The sequence below is a fragment of the Pinus tabuliformis genome, chromosome 3_2 (assembly GCF_031772625.1).
Source record: "Pinus tabuliformis cultivar Carrire ecotype Pingquan chromosome 3_2, CPIR1, whole genome shotgun sequence".
Taxonomy (NCBI): domain Eukaryota; kingdom Viridiplantae; phylum Streptophyta; class Pinopsida; order Pinales; family Pinaceae; genus Pinus; species Pinus tabuliformis.
Genome location: NC_142302.1, coordinates 438523725 through 438547498, shown reverse-complemented (window position 1 = coordinate 438547498; position 23774 = coordinate 438523725). Strand labels below are relative to the sequence as shown.

The 23774-nt window shown below is 37.6% G+C and overlaps 2 protein-coding genes and 1 pseudogene across 10 annotated transcripts; 2 read left to right on the top strand and 1 right to left on the bottom strand.

Moving 5' to 3' along the window:
* Positions 1–19102, top strand: LOC149181196 (replication protein A 70 kDa DNA-binding subunit E pseudogene; annotated as a pseudogene). Of its 8 annotated transcripts, none has more exons than XR_016256995.1 (5): positions 1–457; positions 696–766; positions 9049–9093; positions 9535–9630; positions 14164–16016. The product of XR_016256995.1 is annotated as a replication protein A 70 kDa DNA-binding subunit E pseudogene, transcript variant X5 (transcript). The 8 variants fall into 8 exon arrangements; XR_016256996.1 differs by having other exon boundaries at positions 1–559; positions 696–808; XR_016256994.1 differs by having other exon boundaries at positions 1–559; positions 696–808; positions 9013–9093.
* LOC149181197 (leucine-rich repeat receptor-like protein kinase TDR) lies at positions 3388–8664 on the bottom strand. Its single transcript, XM_089416483.1, has 2 exons — positions 8076–8664; positions 3388–6127 (listed from the first exon to the last, which is right to left on the bottom strand). The coding sequence occupies exons 1-2, from the start codon at positions 8365–8367 to the stop codon at positions 6117–6119; spliced, it is 303 nt and encodes a 100-aa protein (XP_089272609.1). The 5' UTR covers positions 8368–8664; the 3' UTR covers positions 3388–6116.
* LOC149181195 (uncharacterized) lies at positions 15930–19102 on the top strand. Its single transcript, XM_089416484.1, has 2 exons — positions 15930–18801; positions 18956–19102. The coding sequence occupies exon 1, from the start codon at positions 16051–16053 to the stop codon at positions 18787–18789; it is 2739 nt and encodes a 912-aa protein (XP_089272610.1). The 5' UTR covers positions 15930–16050; the 3' UTR covers positions 18790–18801; positions 18956–19102.
* Positions 19103–23774: the final 4672 nt, after the last annotated feature.

The window sequence follows — 23774 nt, the reverse complement described above, 5'->3', positions numbered from 1 at the left end:
CGCCGTAAGGCGTTCCCTCTGAGAGGGACCTCCCAAAATGTCTTCGTGTCGAAATTGTAGCCCTTAGATCTAGTGTTAGACGATGGGAGAAAAATGAGCCGTTGATTAACAGTTTAAAGATTTTTAGGGTTTTGAGAGTGTTGAGGGGGCGGCGGCGGACCTGCAGAGGCGACCTGCAGAGGCGGACCTGCGACCTGCAGAGGCGGACTCTTCTGCTGCCTTCCCATGCTGGCAAAGAGACTCTCCGATGGCGGACTCTTCTGCTGCCTTTCCATGCTGGCAAAGAGACTCTGCGATGGCGGACCTGCGACCTGCGGAGGCGGACTCTTCTGCTGCCTTCCCATGCTGGCAAAGAGACTCTGCGATGAGACTCTTCTGCTGCCTTCGCATGCTGGCAGAGATTCTTTGTCGACAGTTATTTGGCCTCCATGATTCAGTGGATTAGTAGCTATTTAAGGTTCGACCCACAGCTATCAAACCCTCATCGTTTACGTTTTCCTACTGTTCATACTACATAGCTGTCTCTTCTATAAGCTTACATGCTTTCTGGGTTTGTCAGGTATCCAGTTATGATCCAAGTCCTCTTCTTCTGCACACATAATCCTTTGATATCATTTTTTTATTTTACTTAAATCGCTTCAGATGGGAAGGTAGCCTTCCCAACTTATTTTTTTTCCTGTTCAATGTTTTTCCAGGTTGTTAACTCAGACAGATTACCAATTTGGGGAGGAATTGAACCACTGAACTGGCAGACTGAGACATTCAGGTACTCAAGCTTTGCAAGTCACTGGTAGACTGAGACATTCAGGTACTCTTGACCGGATCCTGGTATAAAACTTCATCTGTAAAGTCAATAATGTTTAATGTCTTCATTATACTCTGTCTTGTATTGTTACTATCAAGTAACTTCTTCTCTAGCTCGGCACAATGACTTTTTAAGGAAAATACATCTGTTTCTAGACTTTCAAAGCGCTCCAGCTCACTTGACAACTCGCTGATTCTCTGCTTATGTTCATTAATCACAGAGTCACGTAATTGCAACTCCGTTTTTAGCTGCTCATGTTCTACTATTTTTTCATCCAGAGATTGTTTCAAATTTTCTCGTTGTTGAGCTAACCCTTTACCTTTTTTCACTGCCATAGTCAGTTTCTCCCTTATTACTGATGATCTCTCTTCTGCCTCCTCAAGTTGTACCTGTAAAGCATCCTTTTGTTTTTTCACTGTCTCTAGCTCTTCAGCCATTATTCTATTTTGTTGTATATGACTTTCTATCTCTACTCTATGTGATGCCACTGTGTATCCTGTTTATGGAAACTCTTGTTGCGCTGATAAAACTATCAAATGATGGACACGTAGAACACCTTATATCATTGAAATTCTTTACACAATCATCTGTAGTGTTGGTTACAGTACAGTCTACACATTCAACACTTAACCTTCACTGAATCTATTTTAGCAGAGGGCTTCTTTTATGTCATATGGTTTTATACATATTTGTGTGCAGAGGGCTATATAATCTTCATGATTTCTCTTGCGGTATTTCAATATGATTGGTAATTTAAAAAAAATTTGAGGCTTGCAAAATCCTTGTTTATTCGCACATATGTGCATGAGAGACTTGGGAGGAGTGTGCTGCACGTGAGGTCATGGAGGACACAGGGCCAAAATCCCTATTAAAATGACACATGCACTGAATTTGTCTGTAAAAACATTTTCTAAGATTATGCCAGATAAATCTTTAATATGGTTTTTCCTGTTCATAGTTTTTATTTTTTCACCAAAGAACTCCAGAATATTTGGGATGGCTCTCATATCCCATAACATTGCAAAATAACTTTGAAACCCTTTGACTTCCATTAAACATAGTTATTGCTTAGTTCTCTAGGGTTCTTAGCTAAACCGAGGGTGGAGGATTATACTCTGGAGTCCCTCAGTATCTAATGGGTGGAGGCCTACACTGGTTTCCATTACTGAATAATCAGTTATAGTACCCTCTGGATTCCCAACATAGGGTGGTGGTACTGAAGCGGCAATTCTTCTGGGTGGAGACACTCTGAGTCTGGAATCCCTTTAATGGCTGATGGGTGGAGGAGGATTTTCTCTGGAATCCCGGTATAAGCTTACCTTTGCAGGGTGGAGGTGGAAAAAACCTCTGGAATCCCTGGTTTGGTCCTAGGCTAGGGGGTGGCAGCTGCTCTATTGACAGACTGTCAATGGTTGGGAGGAGAATTAGGGTCCTGATGCTATTACCAATCTAGGTCGCTCGGAATTAAACGCCTTAAAATCAGGGTTTTCCGACTGGATTTAGTAGGGGGTGGTCTAATGGATTTTGAATCAATATATTTACCAATATACCTCTGCATAATGATGCAAGGTCTTAACAAGTTTGGGCCATCAGGCACTGTAACAGACCTTGTGAAATTAGGGAGGGAATTTTCTTACTGTCTCAAATATAATCTTTGACTATGATAGGAAGAATACATCAAAATTATTTAAAGGCACATTGCTAGCTTTTGTACATTGACTGTGATCTAATATTACTCTGTTCTGGGCAATTTGCAGCTTTGAGATTCTCTTACAATTGTGCTAGTAACATGTGTTCTTTCTAATGATTGTGCAATTATTAATATGAAAGGCACGCACATAAACTTTGCAATTATTCATATTTCTCTAGATGTCATAGCATCAACCATTGAGTAGTAGTCACCATATAGGTAATACCCTGGATTCTTACAGGCTTAAACTTTACAGCATATTGGGTTTTATTCCAACAGTTTGTAGTAGTAATAAAACAACTTACATTGTTACCCAAAATCTTATAGTGAAGTTGTATATACAAGAATTTTAAACAGAGGATATAACAACATGTTATAATAATGCAATTGCTACAGCTATTGCTGAAAGTTCATGATGTAGCAACGTATTAAAAGGTAACAGCATTTTCATATCAGCAGTTTGAAACAATACTTGTCAACTACCTATGTGTGATAGCAGATTGCTTGTGTTCTTTTATTGATTGTATTAACACACTGAGACCGTGCAATACTAGTGGGTGACTTCATAATTCGTAGTTGCAAGGATCACTTGCTGTCACGAGTTCTCTCTATGTGAAAAAGCCCAAGTTATAACCACAGTAATTGATTCAGCATGAATCTTTGTTTCATAGAGAGAACTCGTGACAGCAAGTGATCCTTGCAACTTCGAATTATGAAGTCACCCACTAGTATTGCACGGTCTCAGTGTGTTAATACAATCAATAAAAGAACACAAGCAATCTGCTATCACACATAGGTAGTTGACAAGTATTGTTTCAAACTGCTGATATGAAAATGCTGTTACCTTTTAATACGTTGCTACATCATGAACTTTCAGCAATAGCTGTAGCAATTGCATTATTATAACATGTTGTTATATCCTCTGTTTAAAATTCTTGTATATACAACTTCACTATAAGATTTTGGGTAACAATGTAAGTTGTTTTATTACTACTACAAACTGTTGGAATAAAACCCAATATGCTGTAAAGTTTAAGCCTGTAAGAATCCAGGGTATTACCTATATGGTGACTACTACTCAATGGTTGATGCTATGACATCTAGAGAAATATGAATAATTGCAAAGTTTATGTGCGTGCCTTTCATACTGATTGATGGATTTATGCACCAATGTTACATTAGTGCTGGGATTCGATCTGCATGTCAAGGATGTATAGATTGCCTTACAGGCAATCCCTGTGACATATTTGATAGTATTCTACAGTTGTGTGAATGTTTCGTATATTGATGGTCTGTCTATTATTTTCCTCACTGTCATATGGTTCCAGCATGGTTAGGGTCTGCCCATAGACAATGCCTAATGAGTACGGCATCCATTTATAATTTTGTTCATGGCAGTCGAAGTGACCTGGGTCCTTGGGCACTCTTCAAATTGCCTCCGCTCAATGGATCCAACAGTGCTGTTCACAAGTGGAGGGGGCCAAACAGATCAAGCCTGTTGAGAGCTTCAAACATAGCTCCTTACAAGGATATCTTTAATGGAGCCTTCCATGTTCAAATCAAACCTCATTCAAAATCATTGCATTGGTGTCTTTAGAGGCTTTTGTGCCCTGCAACTATTGTGGCAAAATAGCTTTAATTCTACCAATGTGCTGCTTTTGGTCATGCTTTAAGTTGCAAACTTAACATAGATTCAGGGACTTAACTGTGTTGCTTTCTGTCACAACATATATAACCCAGGGTTAGGGTCTGCCCATAGACAACGCCTAATGAGTACGGCATCCATTTATAATTTTGTTCATGGCAGTCAAAGTGACCTGGGTCCTTGGGCACTCTTCAAATTGCCTCCGCTCAATGGATCCAATAGTGCTGTTCACAAGAGGAGGGGGCCAAACAGATCAAGCCTGTTGAGAGCTTCAAACATAGCTCCTTACAAGGATATCTTTAATGGAGCCTTCCATGTCCAAATCAAACCTGATTCAAAATCATTGCATTGGTGTCTTTAGAGGCTTTTGTGCCCTGCAACTACTGTGGCAAAATAGCTTTAATTCTACCAATGTGCTGCTTTTGGTCATGCTTTAAGTTGCAAACTTAACATAGATTCAGGGACTTATCCATATACAAATTACAAGGCCTAGTGAATGTTGCATCCACAATGTCAATAGTGGTCTTTTTTGTTTGTTCTTTCTCTCTTGCAAATTTATTGTTTTCCCTTGTACTCATTAATGGGTAGAATGCAAAATCCTTGTTTATTCGCACATATGTGCATGAGAGACTTGGGAGGAGTGTGCTGCACGTGAGGTCATGGAGGAAACAGGGCCAAAATCCCTATTACAATGATACATGCACTGAATTTGTCTGTAAAAACATTTTCTAAGATTATGCCAGATAAATCTTTAATATGGTTTTTCCTGTTCATAGTTTTTATTTTTTCACCAAAGAACTCCAGGTAAACGCTCCACTATTGGCTCTCCTAGCTCAGAATCACTTCTCTCCATCAAGGCAATAATAATTGACTGAGCCACTTCATCATTGCAAGATCCAACATAGATCAATCCAAGAGATATAGCAGTGAAGGCAATTACATCTATGGGAACCTTCCAGACCCATGGACTTAATAGATTGCTACCATCCTCAATTAATGAAACAGTACAAGTCTGTGCTAGGTTTAACATATAACTTTCAGATATATATTACAAGAGAAAATTGTAAGAATTTGATTGGCTATGTAGAAAACAATGAATGCTACCTTATAGCAAATTTAGGATTTTGGACTAAGCTGGGCTAAAACACAACTCCATACCCATCAATCACTGAGAATCTGATACACAAACTAACTTACAAATACATAAAAATAATAAGACCTTTTCCATAAGGTTGTCTCTGCAACAAAGCTGAGTCGCATCTTGCCTCAGGGATAGGTAGAAAGCATTCACCCTCTACCTCTGTTAACATATGTCTATGCTTGCACACATTGCTTGCAAAATTCATATTTTCTGATGTAGCTTTACGAAGCTCAAGTACCATATCTCTCAATTGCTTATCACGTTCTGATTTTTCATCTTGCCTCCTTGATAAATATTCCTTGCAATCATATAACTCTGCAGAAAGTTTGGCATTCTCCTCAGAGAATCGATTCCTTTCTTCTTCATGTTTTTGGTGGAAATCAGCTTCTTTTTTCATTTGCTCCAGCTCAGCTCTCACTACATGAAGATATTCAGATAGCTCTGCTCTCTCATTTTCTAATTTTTTGACCAAGACCTTGAATTCATCAAGATCATTCATCGCTTTAACCTTTTCAGCCTTTATTTCATGCATTTCATCACTAAGTTGAGATATTTGACCATTAAGTTCATCAGTCAGCTGCCTTGTTCTCATAGGTTCTGTCTCAAGTTGTTCTTTTTCAACCATTGTAGGACATGTCTCCAGCTTATAACATTCAAATCTCTTGTAATCTGTTCTTTAGCTTTAATAGCTTCATCTAGAACAGGTCTCATTTCAGCCAATTCATTTCTTACCTTGAGAACATTTCCAGTCCCTGCATATGCACAGGACTCCAGCGTAACTTGACAATATCTTGATATTTTCTCATTGAATGTCTTTGCTACTTCCAAAGTTGCATCAACTTTTTCCTGTTTATTTCAAGAGAAGAGTTAAAAGCCTGTGACTTTGAGCAAAAGCAAGGAAAACCTGTATTCTTGTTAGCACAGACATTATGCAAGGCATACATCACTACCTAGTGCCATAACATCTCACAAAAATCAAACAAAACACTTCTTTAATACCTATAGCATCATTGGCAATAAATCTTCTTCAACATATTGGAAACGGCATGGTGACCCTCATTTAATCTTTAGCTTAAACCATTACCTACATGCGCTTACCTAGATCTTTCCACCTTGGAAAAGTTGAAATACCAGAAAGCAGAAAAAATAGCACCCAGGAATCCGCAACAGTATGTTATATAAATGAATGTTTTACTTGTTCCTTGTCAAAATGCTATCAAAAGGTATTTTTCTAGAAGTTACTAAACTATAAATTCCCTGCATACGTTTGTATAGTTGAGTGCTTTAGAAAATCATACAGATGGCAACAAACAAGATTCCTAAAAACGACCTCTTGGCTAAACAACACGGTAACAACCTTCAATGTTAGTACAAATACAACATTAAATAGAGCTTCTAACACTTTTCTGGGAATGCCAGGGAGTTGAGAACATCAGCAATCTCTAATCAGTCATCACTCCCAGAAACCTCTATGTCCTATCTCCTTTCAATTATTTTGTGGACCACTTCCCTTTAATCACTGTATTAGCTGGTAATTGAGCAGCTCCTCTGGAGTTTGTGTGGACGGGATCTCATGTAAAATATTTCATAATTTTCCTTTAAATATACCTCTTTCTTCACTCTTTTTAAAAAAAAACAGCATATCTTATGTTTCTTTTTCTTACAGCATATTCCCAAAGTAAGCACAAATCATTGACCAATATATGTCTGGAGGATATAATGGCAGTTAATGGACTCTGTTCAGAATCAATCCACTCACCTGCTTTCCAAGATATAAGAGGCCAAGGCCTAAACAAAGAAATCGAGTAAGTGGCTCTCCTAGCTCAGAATCACTTCTCTCCATCAAGGCAATAATAATTGACTGAGACACTTCATCATTGCAAGATCCAACATAGATCAATCCAAGAGATATAGCAGTGAAGGCAATTACATCTATGGGAACCTTCCAGACTCATGGACTTAATAGATTGCTACCATCCTCAATTAATGAAACAGTACAAGTCTGTGCTAGGTTTAACATATAACTTTCAGGTATATATTACAAGAGAAAATCTGTGTAAGAATTTGATTGGCTATGTAGAAAACAATGAATGCTACCTTATAGCAAATTTAGGATTTTGAACTAAGCTGGGCTAAACACAACTCCATACCCATCAATCACTGAGAATCTGATACACAAACTAACTTACAAATACATAAAAATAATAAGACCTTTTCCATAAGGTTGTCTGATCTGAGAATACTCATATTTCTGAATTCCTTCTTCAAATCCAAACAGTAGCTAAAACCGATTCCCTTTTACTTTTGTGTTCAGCTAATCTTAATGCTTTAGGGATGTAAAACCAATACAAGATTCTCCTTTTGTATTCTTAGATTTTCCAGGGTACACAATCATGAAACTGAAAGAAAAATGCACTTAGACCATCCTAACTCACTTTGTAAGTAAATTATTCACATCAGAGACAATCATGTTAACATAAAATGGATTGATGGAGTATCATTCAAGAACAAAGTATAACCTACGATGTTAGACACTTTGCAAGTATATTGTTCACACCAGAGACAACCATGTTGACATAGAATGGATTGATGGAGTAACCTAAGATGTTAGACACTTTGTAAGTAAATTGCTCACATCAGAGACAATCATGTAACATAAAATGGATGGACAGAGTATCATTCAAGAACAAGCTATATCCTAAGATGTTAGAATGTATATGGTTTCTGAAAAGAAAATTAATGTTACCATAAAAAGAATGACCACTTATAGTTCTGAAGTTTGAAACTACTTTACCTGGAGCAATGTAGCCATAGGAGCCAATAACAGAAGACATGGCCTCCGAACCAGTTCGAATCAGCTTTGCAACTCCAAAATCTGCAACCCTTGCAGTCATGTCAGAATCAAGCAATATATTGCTAGGCTTAACATCTCTGTGTACAATGGCAGGACGGCAATCTTGATGAAGATAGCATAAGCCCAGAGCCTCAGGTTCCTGGATTCTTAGATACATGTGCTTCTTAAAACTCTGAACAATACAGATATATGAATTTCCACCATATCTGTCATTTGCAAATTTGTGCAACATTAAATATAAATCTAGGCTTCAACTTGGTGTTTTGAACTATGCTCTCAGGTTATTCAATCAGGCTTTGTTAACTTTGTCAGTGGTTTATCCTATGCTTTATGCCAAATTTTGTGCAACATTAAATATAAATCTAGGCTTCAACTTGGTGTTTTGAACTATGCTCTCATGTTATTCGATCAGGCTTTGATGTGCATATTTATATATCCCGTGTAACGAAGTACAGCCTTATATTCTAGCTATACTCTCAATTACAGAGTATAAGTAGGGTAAAATGTTTTTAAATATGAAGGTCTTACAACAAGGTGGCTGGAAGTTCTTGTAACGAGATCCAGTCTTGTTAACTTTGGAAGTAATTTGACTCATAAAATGTATTTATATATTTTACTTCTGAAATCACTATTTAAGTTTGCAAAGTTATGCATATTCTATTTTTAGTGTGCAAAGTCATGCATATTCAATCTGTAAATTTGAATTGATAACTTTTGAATGATGCAACATATTTTTTTAACCATCAAATTATATTAACAGATGATATTAAACTACTTGTTCTCGGATCATCTTGCACGTAGTTTAATCTCTGCTTTGTTATTGAATTTCTCCCTGCCTTTATCTGACAATATCCATTTTTTACTATGTGTGAAGCAGTTGCAAACTAATTTGTAGTTGCTGTTCAACTTTCAGCGTTGAAGGACATTTCTGGACGTTCTCTGTATTGCTTCAACTCCGGTAACAACCTTAATCTCCTTTCCGAGTTTTTGCTTCATTTCTATTTCATCCATGGAGCATGATAGAAAATCCTCTTCCATCAATTGTACATTAGCCACTCAGCAACTATAGAGTCTTACTTGCAAGCAGAAAGTGTTTTTCATATATTTAACATTATGTATATTATAGAAGTAAAAGATCAGTCTTTTATCATATTGTTCAAGTTCCTTTGGAGACAATGCTTAATAGTAAGTGGGTATTATGGTAAACATTTTTATTTGCTGGGGCACCCACATTTGCCTAGGATTTTATAGCATAAGAAAGCCTTTAAATCCCTGCAAAACCTTCCTTGCGAGGATTAGATTGTGTGGATTATGTTGGGTTTTCTTCTCGCAAAGACTATTAATTTGCATAGCAATGTGCAGCTTGTTTTGGTTACTCACACAACAATGTTAAATACAGATACTTTGCCTTGGCCTACTTTGTTTTGTCACTGGGCAATCCAACTTTCAGCGTTGACGGACATTTCTGGGCGTTTTCTATATTGCTTCATCTCTGGTAACAACCTTAATCTCCTTTCCGAGCTTTTGCTCCATTTCTATTTCATCCATGGGCCATGATACAAAATCCTCTTCCATCAATTGTACATTAGCCACTGAGCAACTAAAGAGTCTTATAAATTTCATTCAAAATTATTTTCCGGTTGAAATGATTCAGTTATATATATGCTTTCTTGATAATTTAAACTTTATTCCTTTGTGTTTAACTAATGCAAAGTGGTGCCATCGTGGCTGTCTTGTTTTTTAGTGTGTGTTGATATTATATTCCACTTGTCATTTTTTTTGTCATCCACACATTAAGAAAGCGGAAAACAAATACATGCATGTACATTTACATTTAGAATGCATGTGGTAATTGATTTAGGACTTTGCGTGTGCTCTCTGCTCTATGTTCAAACAGTTTCGCTTCTCTTTCCTTAGTAGCTAGGCTTTTCATTGCAAAAAAAAGAAAGTAAATGATTGTTTATCATCTTAGATTGCATATTTAGGAATTGTATCTGTACATCACGCGATCAACCTTAAAGGCAAACTTCTTAAGAAAGATCAACTGTAAAATACATTTCAATAAACATAAAAACGCTTTGGAACCTAACGCACACCATTTAGAAGTCTAGGCTAGAGACGTGTTCCGGCGTCGTAAAACCTGGTAACTATCACTTTCATCGTAGGTTGGGTGATTCCTCCTCTTTGAAATGACAAGTGCCAATACGGACTTGTGCTCCCACGTACCGTCGAGTATATATTGGGAGACCACAGTAGGCTATATCCTTTATCCTTAGGAAGCCGTGTCTGCCGCCCTATCGATCGCAATGCACTGAACACAGCATTCAGGAAGATTGACTGCCGTACCATAAAAAGTATTCTGCAGTTTTGCGATTGGTTTGGTAATCCCCCTGTCTAGATATCCAGAGTAGTCACTTTCGTTCCTTTTCAGACTCCTTCAAAGAAAAGGACCATCTGAGCACTTGTCACTTCAGGCTCATTAAAAATCGAAGGCGACTAGAGTCATCTTTAGCTTTTTCTCGACTCTTAAAAAATGAAAAAGCAAATTGTGTCAAAGTGTCATAAAATTTATTTAAATCGGAATAACCTCACAGGGTAGTCACTTTCATTCCTTTTCAGACTCCTTAAAAGAAAAGGACCATCTGAGCACTTGTCACTTCAGGCTCATTAAAAATCGAAGGCGACTAGAGTCATCTTTAGCTTTTTCTCGACTCTTAAAAAATGAAAAAGCAAATTGTGTCAAAGTGTCATAAAATTTATTTAAATCGGAATAACCTCACAGAGTAGTCACTTTCATTCCTTTTCAGACTCCTTAAAAGAAAAGGACCATCTGAGCACTTGTCACTTCAGGCTCATTAAAAATCGAAGGCGACTAGAGTCATCTTTAGCTTTTTCTCGACTCTTAAAAAATGAAAAAGCAACTTGTGTCAAAGTGTCATAAAATTTATTTAAATCGGAATAACCTCACTGTTCCCTCGCTGGTCTTAGGGTAAGAAAATGGAGTCCACCATTCAAGGATTTCCCCATGGAGGAATCCTGCTCCCTTTTCCTCTAGGGGAGATCTTGGTGCACCTCATATGGCTACATTGACCCTTCCAGGCCTTGCAATTGCCCTGCCAATATACTTTTTCCTCGACCTCTGCCGTTCAAAACACCTTGATTCTCGATCAATCAACTCAGCAACCAGATGCTACTAGAGTTGCCCAGATCGAAGGCGACTAGAGTCGTCTTTAGCTTTTTCTCGTCTCTTAAAAATTGAAAAAGCAGTTGTGTCAAAGTGTCATACAATTTATTCAAATCGGAATAACAACACTGCTCCCTCGTTGGTCTCAGTTTGACAAAATGGTGTCCGCCAATTAAGGATTTCCCCTACTCCCTTTTCCTCTAGGGGAGATGTTGGTGTACCTCATATGGCTACATTGTCCCTTCCATGGCTTGCACTTCGCCTGCTGGTATGGCTTTTCTCGACCTCTGTCGTTCAAAGCACCATGATTTTTGGGCAATCAAATCAGCAACCAGATGATACTGGAGTTATCCCCAAACCTTCTATTTCATTTGTTTCTCCCTCTCCTTCCTCTGCGCTTCGTGGAAGTATGCTTACAAAAAATGAACGTATAAAGATGTTGTAATAAATATCTTTCTTCATTATGTTTATAAGCTTAGATGCCCACTCATTTAGAAAAAAACTAAACATGCTTCTTACAACATTTTTGTGTTTTGTTTTGTACCAGAAAATGACATCAAACCTCACTGAAAATGCAATTTCCTCAATGTTATCTGGATCAGCTCATATTCAACCATACCTGCAAATTGCTGAGCTTGAGCCAATACAACCAATGCAAAACTCAACTCCACGATATCGTACTGCAATTTCAGACGGAACACATAAGAAACACATCATGCTTCCAAAAGATTTCAATGATCTCGTAGCAACAGGCTTGCTACAAAAGGGTTCTATTATAAATGTTAAAAGTTGGACTACCTCAGCTATTGGTCCTTCAACGTAAGTTTGTTATAAAATTCTTATTTCAAATTTAACATTCTTTTACTTATAACACAACCACTTCTAACAGTTATTCCTTTGACTCTCATTTGTCGTGTAGGTCTATAAAGCTATTAGACTTTGAAATATCTACTTCATTTGCACCCTTAATTGGCAATCCAACAACTATGAGTTTCCCCATCACATCTGATGAAAACTCTCCATCCTCATCGGATCCACATCCTCCATCAAAAAGGCCCTGCCCTCTTCCAACTACTCCAGCCCCGTCCGTTCAACCGGTTCAAATTCCCATCAAATCTTTAAACCCTTACCACTCAAACTGGTGCATAAAAGGATATGTCCAAAGGAAAACAGCTCTTCGACAATTTCAGAATCAATACGGACCCGGTAAAGTGTTTGGCTTTGACCTGTTCGACACAGAGGGTGGAGAAATCCATATTACATGTTTCAACAATGTCGCAGATTATTTCTTCGACAAAATCCAAAATGGAAATGTCTACATTGTTTCTAAAGGGAATGTGAAAATGGCTAATAAGCAATACAACCACTTGAACAATGACTGGGAAATTTTGTTGAATGCAACATCTACCATAGAACATGTTGCCAGTGAAAAAAAACATAATCCAGCAGTTCAATTCAGTATAAAATCAATTGATGATATCAGAACAACAAACGTCAACTCCATTGTTGATATTTTGGGTGTTGTCACAGACATTTCCAGTGTATGCACTATACGTAGAAGAGATGGCTCTGAAGTCAATAAACAAACAGTGCAGCTTCAAGACATGTCAGGGTATAGCATAGATGCAATCTTTTGGGGCGATAATTTTAAAGCCGTTTCACAGGAAATCTCCTCCCTATGTGCTACAGGCAATAACCCCATCGTTGCAATCAAATCTGCACGTGTTGGCGAATTTAATGGGAAAAATATCGGCACTACATCGAGATCCATTGTTCTTGTGGATCCTGACATTGAAGAGGCCCAGACGCTAAAGTCGTGGTTTAAAAAAGAAGGCTCCACTGCTGCTTCAACATCTTTGACAACAAGATCTCCTTTTTGCCCCCAACAAAAAAAAATAACAATTGCTGACATTTACAGTATGGATTCCTTAGAGAAACCAACATTTTTCCAATTAAAGGGCACAATAACAAAAATTGGTATGGATAGTTTTTACTACATTTCTTGCCCGTCCATTGTTGGTGGGAAAAAATGCATGAAAAAACTTATTCCACAAAATACAGGGGTGTGGTTCTGTCCAAAGTGCAACGCTGAAGTAAGCGACTGTGATTACAGATACTTATTGAAAATCGACATACAAGATCACACTGGTGAATTGACTTCAACTGTTGCTTTCGAAGACGCGGGCTCTACAATTCTTGGAAATAATGCCAAAGACTTCTATCTATTATCTTCAGATCCAGAACTAATCAAGGAAATTGTCTCTAGAGCTCTATGGACAGATCATATCTTCACACTTTCGGTGAAGACAGAAACTTTTAAAGAAGTCCCACGATTGAAATGCGTTATCATAAAAGAAGAAAAACTACATTTCACGACAGAATGCAAAAACATCCTTCGAGAAATTCAGAGCATCTCGACATTGTAAATAAATATTGCAGAATGTGTTCCTTGCTTTTTGGCAATTCCTATTGCCCAATTTTAAAAATACAACTTTACAAGATATATTGTTGCATGTCTTCTTATGAAAATTTCTTATATACCATTGAAATAAATATTTGTTCTCCATTGTATCTAGCATTATGTTAGTAGCAAAAATCACATTTTTTTTTTCCTTTTATCAACTTTACACATGAAACTACCTACATGTATGCATCAAAAATACTAATACGTTCTTTCAAAAACATTTCTCAAATAAAAAAAATCACATGGCACTATTCAGAACTTAGATTTTTTTTCCCCTTCTTTCGCTTTCGCTTGCATTTTTTACCCTTCTTTCGCTTTCATACAATAACGTGGTTGTTGTCTCTAAATAACATTCTTGTTTTCCCCTCCCTTACTTATAGGTACCATAAATTTTGCGAATGGCTTCTTCTTCTAATAATGAACGTGCTCGAAGATACTATGCAACAAATAAAGAACGAATAAATGCACGACGCCGTGAGCTTTACCAAGCAAAAAAAAACATCATAGAATGTCAAAAAAACAAAAAACAAAAGGGTGACCAACCTTCCTCGTCTGAAATGCCCCACCCTGAAAACAATCCTCCCTTGCAATTATCAGGCTCTTTATCTTCTCAGCAAACCTCTCAAACAAATACAGCCATGCCTCATTGCCCTAACCCCTCCTTTGCACATGCTTTCAACAACGTTTATACCGATCAAGCACATCGAGATTTCCGTTCAAAGCTTGATAAACTTCCACCTAAATGTCCATGCTCCATTTGTCTTGAATCATATCCTGGAATACATATCCGCAATTCCAACCACATGGATTGCTGCTCTAGATGTGCCTCTGAAACAAAGGGTCATCGCTTCTCATTATCAAACAACATGGACCCTGGCCCTCAACCAGCTGCTCTTACGTCTCTTTCGCAAATAGAAGAAATGCTCATTGCTAGGGTTAACCCTATATTGCAGGTAACACATGCACGTGGTGGCCAGTATAAATACAGTGGCCACACAATTTGTTTTCCTCAAGACATAACAAAAATCGCAAACATGTTGCCACGACGTGTTGAGCACTTGGACATCCTAATTGTCACGCGTCATGGTAATGACCATAAGGCTTATGATTTCATTGTCAGTAGACATCGCGTTCTCGCTGCATTGGAATACAAATTGGCTAATGACCCATACTATAAGAATGTTCGTATTGATTCCAATGCACTGGCATCCTTACCAGCAATCCCCACCGATGTCTCCTCCTCGCTTCACCATTCCAATACTACAGAAACCACTGTTCGCCTTCCACTTGAACCACCCCATGAGCTCACCGAAGATTTCGCAGACCCATCTGCTGCCCAAACATCATCGTTCGTACCCATCATACCCAATACAAATACAGAAATTCAAGAAATCCGCCATTATTTGCATGCTTGCAACCACCAATCTGATACTACAATTGAGTGGCCAACAATTGGTTTATCGCCAGTCAATGAATACAACACAGAAGGTCTACTCTCTATGGCTTTCCCCGCCCTTTTCCCAACAGGCGCTGCAATGCCAAATCAGCCAAGAATGAAAGCAGTGCAGTTACATGAATATGCACTTCATCTCATACGTTACTGCGATAACAGATTTGGAAGCCACCCACGCTTTCGTTATTACATATATAATCTCATGATGCGGCATCGCAGTCAAGCAACAGCGTCGATTTTTGTGAAAAAAAACATCACAGATAACTTTCCAATATCTATTCGAGAACTGAACATTCGATTAGAACAGTTTCCAGATGAGCAATTGGCGGAGCAAGTCATGCGCTTCGGTAGCTCTTTACGTGGAACAAGGTCATTTTGGCACAAAGCTAAAAATGAGCTAATGGACATGATATCTCAACTCGGTTGCCCGACATTCTTCTTCACATTAAGTGCAGCTGATACAAAATGGCCTGATCTTCATGCAGTCATGCCCGGATGCCTTCCTACTGATATTGGAAAACAACAAAAGTGGAGAAATGATAACATTATCTCTAACCCACATTTAACATCGCTATATATGCACCATAGATTCACAGCATTTCGTGAGATTATCTTGGAGAAACACCTGAATACAAAAGATTACTGGTACAGGTACGCATTCTACCGCATTTTTTTTTTCCTCCAAGAACTCTAAACATCATTCCTCACCTATTGCAAAATTATCTTACAAAAACGCATTCTTGTTAGGTATGAATGGCAACATAGGGGATCTGTGCACATCCATGGTTTCCTTTGGATAGAAAATGCACCTGATATGGGGAATCTCAACTGGGAAGACACAGAAGCAGTCGATATTGCAAGGCAGTTCTTCGACAAATATATTTCCGCTTGGAACCCTCGTGCTCCTTCGAGTTCAAACCAACCAAATGCTTGGACAAATCCCGAAGACCCTTGCCTGTTGTCCACACCGCAAATCTTCAGAACCAATCCTTTCAGTGACTATGAACAACTCGTCAATTGTGTTGAACGTCACACAAAATGCTCAGAAAGCACGTGCCTAAGAAAAAATGGATCCTCACTCCAATGTCGTTATAAAGCACCGTGGGAATTGCATCCAAAATCGGCCTTATTCATTGATTCCAATGGCCAAAAAACATACACCCCTGCTCGGAACGACGATCGACTCAATAGCCATAACCCTACCATCCTATCTATTTGGCGTGCAAATGTTGACTACCAACCAGTTCTCTCCATACACGCTGTACAAAAATATATCGCCAAATATGCATCCAAAGCTGAAAAAAAATCTGAAAGCTTCCACGACATGCTACGTAGAATTGTCCTTGCTTCACCCATTTCTGACCCAGCAACATCCGCATTCCGAAAATTTCTTGCTGAAACCCTTGTTGATCGTGACATTGGAGCCCAGGAAACCTGCCATATGCTGCAAAAATTACCGTTAACATTATGTAGTCGGCCATTCATTTCTTTAAATGTAAGCCAAAAAATTCTTATGCGCCTTCCACAAACGGACGCCCCCTCCACTACATCCCCGCACTTCATAGATACATATATCCAACGCCCTTCTACCCTAGAGTCCACATCACTAATAGAGTCGGCAAGATCCTGGTCATATGATCCTCGTCGCAAAACAAACAAATGGAAACAAAGGCCTACAAAGGCAATTGTTCGGGTCATACCACGCTACTCCTCCATACCATCCACAACAGAACCTTGCTACGCTGACTTTTGCAGGGTTGAGCTTATGCTATACAAACCTTTTCGCCGTATCGTACAAGATATAGGAGATTCTGCTGCAGATTTCATCACAAATTGGCAAACATTTCGCCCATTCTACAATCCTTGGCATCAACACCGCACACCATCTGATATTGAATCTGTCGCAAATGATACCTCAACTATGAATGAAGCCAATCCAGCAGACGCCATGGAAATAAATGAATGGGAATTACTTTCCCAATTACACCCTACAAATGAGCTTCTCATAAATGACCTTGACATGCTTGGTCTTCGTGGCTTTGATGACACCCATAACTGGAATCATACCACTATCCCATTGGATCTACAAAATAATGCAATACAATTCATTGAGAATAGCCGCTCCATCCACCGCATTCTTCAAACACATCGACATACCCTGCCGACCCTTACTACATTATCTCCAATGCAAAGAAAAGCTCTGAATATTATTTTTAATCATTTTTCTAGGAAGGATTATTTACCCGCTCTCAGAATGATAATACAAGGCACTGCTGGTACGGGAAAATCCCTCCTTATTAATTGCATCAAAGATATGCTCATAGGCCTTGCAAGCCTGGAACCTTCACCGATCATGCTCCTCGCCCCTACAGGGGTTGCTGCCTTCAACATACAAGCATCGACAATCCATTCTGCTTTGCACCTTCCTATAAAGGATCTTATGCCGTTAGAAGGTGGTGCTCTTGCAAAATTCCAGGAAGAACTCAAGCATATAAGATACATACTGATCGATGAAATGAGCTTCATTGGGCCAAAGCTTCTCAGCCATATTGATGCACGTCTTCGCGAGGCATTTCCCCACCAAAGAAACACTCCTTTTGGTGGTTGTTCCATAATATTAGTTGGTGATCTCGGTCAGCTACCACCCGTCAAAGACATACCTCTGTATGCAGGGACGAGCCACGGAAGCGCATTGTGGGGCACCTTCGACACAGTCATCACATTGGACACAATATTTCGTCAACAAGGCGACGACATCGCACAGGTTACTTTCAGGAACATTCTACAGAACATTAGAGATGCAAATCCAACAATCGATGACTACAACATACTCATGTCGCGCACAGATTCCTTTTTATCAGAAGAAGAAATACGTTCATTCCATGATTCCATGCATTTATTTCCAACAAATGCTCAAACAACGGTCCATAATAAGCAAATGATGAAATCTCTTAACACTCCTATCGCACGATCCATTGCTGAAGATGACACCACATATTCCAGCCTTTCCTCTGAAGATGAGCAACTTGAGCGAATTGTATTGCTATGCAATGGCGAAAAAGTTATGTTGACTTCCAACCTTTGGGTTTCAGCCGGTCTTGTTAATGGTTCCCTTGGAAAAATTGTAACCATCTTTTACAAAGAATCAACTGCACCACCACAAATTCCAACATTTGTTGTCGTAGATTTCCCCAAGTACATTGGGCCTCCTTGGGATGAAAGAAACCCCACTCACTTGCCTATTCCAGCAGTAAAAAGAAATGGTCGTGCACAAATTCCACTGGAGATGGCTTGGGCTTTAACCATACATAAATCTCAAGGTATGACCCTTCCAAGAGCAACAATTGACATTGGAAAAACAGAACGTCAAGGTCTCACATTCACAGCTATTTCAAGAGTGCCTTCTCTGCAAGATCTCCGGATTAACCCCGCATTCAGTTTCGATCGTTACGGTAAAATGAAGGACAACAAAAACATTGCTCGCAGAAAACACGCGGAGGAAATTCTCCGTTCAATGCCGCCTCCAGATAATCTGCTCCAACCCGTACTTTGACATCGCCAAAAGGTTTCCTCCATTTATTTACCTCATTCTCTTTATTAACATACTTTTCATATCTTTCAACAACAACAAACTTTAATCATTATTAGTAAATAAGCAAATATTAGGATGTCTTTATATTGTCTATACATCTCATTCTTACCTTTTCTTTCTTTTGCAGCAGGCCACATGGGCTCAGAAATAATATACCTACACAACTACATGTAGATTGGCAAGCAAAAAAACTGCATCTCCAGCTGTGCATTGACCTCCAATTGTGTTCAATATGCCGTTATTCACCATGCATCTTCCACTAACAATATATGGATCCCCATAGCAAAGGTAACTTCATTACCATTCATTCCAGATTCATTTGAACACAACTCACCTGCAGAGTATTACTAATACATTTCTGCAACTGGTTTACATATTACTAATTCTAACAAAATATAAATTTTGCAGGCCCATTGCTGCATCTTCAAGGCCTTCGCTGCCTCCGCCATGTTTTCATACAACTTCAAATATGGAATGACAAGCACAATGTTCTTTAGACTATTATATTCCTTCTCGAACCTCTTTTGTTACAATTCACTGTTTGTATTTTGCATTTCAAACTTGAAAAAATATGTTTCAAGATCGGATACCGTTTTCATTGTTTGTTTCCTCACAACTATTTGTGTTTTCCATTCCAGTCTTTAAAAAGGATGTTACATCACACTTTGTATTTTCCATTTCAAACTTTAAAAAGGATGTTACAATACAATATTTGTATTTTCCATTTCACACTTAAAAAAGGATGTTTCAACATCAAATACCATTTTGATAGTTCATGTCCTCCCAACTATTTGTGTTTCCCGTTTCAAACTTAAAAAAGGGATGTTTCGACATCAATGCCATTTTGATAGTTTATTTCCTCACAACCATTTCATTGTCAATGGGTTTTAACATATTTTGTTTACAAAATCAATTGACTTTAATGATTATAATACATGTTTTCAAAATATCTTCATATTAATTTAATTTTCAATTTCAGTAATGGTTTCTTAAATAGCCCTTTCCAAATCAATATGGTTGCTCGGTTGTTGTTCGCATATTAATTTAATTTCCCATTTGAATAATGATTTCTTAAATACCCCTTTCCAAATCAATATGGTTGCCCGTTTGTTGTTCACATGGACTCATTCATTTATCTTCACCTTTAACTCCACAGTTTTTCCAACAACAAACAAAGGTCTCTAAACAGGTTCAATGCATATTTATGGCTGCTTGCATTCTATTTCAACGGTTTCCGGCATCGCTCCCCCAAATAAAAGCTCGCATTCATCGACCCTTGCTTCCAAAAAAACCCACAAAAACCTATTCACATTTCAATATTCTTCCACACACTATGCCTTACGGCGTTTCCTTTGCAACACTGGGTGCAAATGCTAGTTTAAACCCCTTTCATGCATTTAGAAAGTGGTCAAGAATTTTGAGAAGACAAATTTTGAACTTTCATTATTGTTTGATTTAGAGTTATCTAATTAAAAAGCTAAGCTTGAAAGCTATCTTTTTCATAAGTAGAGAAATAATGCATCAGGTACTATTATCTTTGCGATATCGTTATGTATGGTTGATTTAGATAGTGAATCTATTGTGCGTTATTTCGTTATATAAGTGCTTTGAAAACAATGAGTCATCACTATTGATGTGCAGGATTGGATGATTTGTGATTATGTATGAGATAATGAGATCTTTGTATGTGATTGAGTTTTAATCAACTAAATTAATTAAATATTTAATTAATTTAATTTATCATATATGATTTCTATTAATTAAAGTATTGAATGATCTATATCATTATTTACTTTGTGATATCTTTCTTTGAATCACATGTGAAGGTGTACTATCCCAGGAAATAAGAATACGTTTATTCAGTAATTTTACCATTAGCTCTAAAATCATTTCATCAGTTTTTCATTCTGTTACTATATTAAATCTCCTTAAAACGGGAAACTGGTCCCTTTATATCCAGTCGAACCCACCAATTTCAATGGAAATGAAGTTTCTTTAAGCTCCCAACCAGGTGATGTTCCTTGATGTTGAGGAAGTCAAGTTCCAACCTTCAACATTTTTGGCGCTAGAAGGAGCACTCTTGAATATGAATGGAAATAAAATCTCAAATCAAAAGGTCATCAGAAGAATCATTCGCCCTCAAAATCTCCCCCAGCTTCCATATCTCACTCGAAATCTCCAACCCCTAGACCGAAAGTTGTAACTAAATATCCTAGTACACACCCTAAGACAACTGATCAAACCCCTTTACAAGAGTTACCCGAAGTTTAGAGTTTAATTGAGAAATTAGAGGGAATATCTATTTCCGAAGAAAAGACTCAACATTCTGAGTTATTTGAAGGTAGTGTATCCTCATCTTTTCCCACTTCACGTATTTTGACTTGTTCTCAAAGTGAGAAATTCAGGATAACTCCATTTTAGTTTCCCTTACCTTCTCACCGAAGAAGAACCCACAAATCATAATTTCAATCATCCACTAGTGACATTTTATCTTCATCTCCACCAAAAATACCATTGTTTCACTCTGCTTCATTCATTTCTTCCCATCAAAAAATCTATTCGTACCTATCATTCATTCCCAATCGATAGGTGCTAGTCCAAGTGATGCTATCATAGGGGCTACTTCTTCCACACAGTCAACCTCTTCTACCACTACAACTTCTTCTTTTGAAATTCCCATAATGGTAGGTAGGCAACAAAACCCACCAACGGCTAGACCATGGACTAGTCCTGGAGCTGTTCAGATGGCAACATCTATCCATCCCCTACCTAAGCATCCCGAAAGATGGTTACCAAAGTTCCATATTGATGATGGAATTCCTGCTGAAGAACATCTCCATAATTTTATGCTCGCCATTAATATTAATGGAGTAGTAGAAGAAGATTGTGTAGTGAGATTATTCCCATATACCCTTGAAGGATCTACATATTCGTGGTGCTTCTGATTACCACCAACATCTATCACTAGTTGGGATATATTTGAAGAACAATGTTTGACCAAGTTTGGTGATGATCACATTACTGCTACTCTAGTAAATGATCTATCCAATCTTAAAGCCAACCCCAATGAGAATATCAAATATTTCAATTCCAGGTTTAATAAATTGTTAAATAAAATTCCAGATGCCTTTAAACCTAGTGTTGATGTTCAAATTGAGTGGTATATTTCTGCTCTTCCTTCTAACATTGCAATTTTTGTAGACAAGGCTAATAAAGCCACTTTAGTTGATAATATGAAAGAGTCAATAGTTGTAGAAAAAAGGATTCTTGCTTTAGAGAAGAAAACTACTCGAGAGGAACTTTAAAAAAGTGAATTTTAAGGAAGAACCAAAGAAGAAAACTCCTAAATATCCTTTTGATCATGAAGGATTACAAAAATTTCTTAAAACTATGTCAAATGACATAGTAGATATCAAAAAACAGGTAGCTGAGTATTCTAAAAAACTTTCCAATATTTTAGGAGATCCTAAACAACAAACCCTCAACCTCCTAATGTCATATCAAATTCTGAATCTCATCAAGAGGAGGAAGAGGAAGAAACAACATTATCTGCCGACAAATTCCAAGAAGAAGAAGAGCTAATCAAAGCACATGGATTATGGGATTTCATCCTCACTACATCAGAAAATGAGGAAGAAGAAGAAGCCTTACCAGTAAAGACTAGAAGTAAAAAATATATTGAATCACCTTCTTCAAGTGCAAAACAGAGACCAATTACTCCTGTCAATAAGGATAAAAACACAATGAAGAAGTCCCCTCCCAAATATACTGAATCCATCCCATCCCCTTCCAATTCTCCTTCTACATCAAAAACTCTTATTGTTTCTTATAAAGATATAGAGTATAATATCATGGAAGATATGAAGAAAGTGAAAGCCAATATTTCCATGTATGAGGTAAGTAAACTTAAGCAACAACAAATTTTTTTGCTAAAAGAATTAAATAATTTCCTTACATCTCCTTTTCCAACTGCAAAAGCCTCATTAGGAAAAGGAAAGCCTCCAGATGATACTCCTAACAATATTGTTGCCTCAAATGTAATTTTAATTGGAGATTGGTCTAATTCTCATACCTGTCCTTTCTTATTGACCTTTGATATTTTCAATAAAAATGTTCACAATTGCCTAATAGACTTAGGTGCTTCTTCAAATATAATGCCATATTTAGTTTGTCTCAAACTGAACATAACACCTGAAAAGTCTGTTGTGCAAATTGTGCAATTATAACCAAAGTCAAGGTCTTAGAAGAATTAAATTATGTTTTAATAAGATTATCTTCAAATCCAAGGGTTTGTAAGATTATTAATATATTGATTGCTCATATTCCTAAATTTTATGGTCTTATCTTAAGAAGGGATTGGTATGAGAAATTACATGGTTATTTCGCCACAGACTGGTCGCATAACTGGCTTCCTTATAATGGAAAACCAAATCAGGTTTGGGTAGACAGAGAAAAGCATATGAAACACTCGGTTAGTGATTTGGATGAAGAGAATGAGCATGTAGTTCTTACGAATAACATCCTTGGAAATTATTCTGCGTAATATTTCTTTGGAAGTTTTACAGCTCAAGAATCTCCTTTTTTAGCAAACTCTATTTCTTCTCAAATTTAAAATTATTTGCAAACATATTTGACTCGATGTATTAATGTTGTAGATACTGTTGTAAATAAACATGAATCTTTATTTTGGACGCTTTATTTTGATGGTTCTAAATCTAGTGAAGGTGCAGGATCTGGATGTATATTAATAAGCCCTACTAGTAAAAAAACAATGCTAGCATGTAGACAAGAATTCGAATGTACTAATAATATTGCAGAATATGAAGCATTAGTACAAGGATTGTATAAAGTGATAAATATTGGTGTTGAATATCTTCAAGTCTTTGGTGATTCTAAAATCATTATAAAACAAGTCAGAAATAATATTCATTGTGTTTCAAACCACC

Bases quoted from the DNA above. Each gene is read 5' to 3' on its own strand.
- LOC149181197 (XM_089416483.1), bottom strand. From the start codon at position 8,367: ATGTTGCACAAATTTGCAAATGACAGATATGGTGGAAATTCATATATC.
- LOC149181195 (XM_089416484.1), top strand. From the start codon at position 16,051: ATGGGGAATCTCAACTGGGAAGACACAGAAGCAGTCGATATTGCAAGG.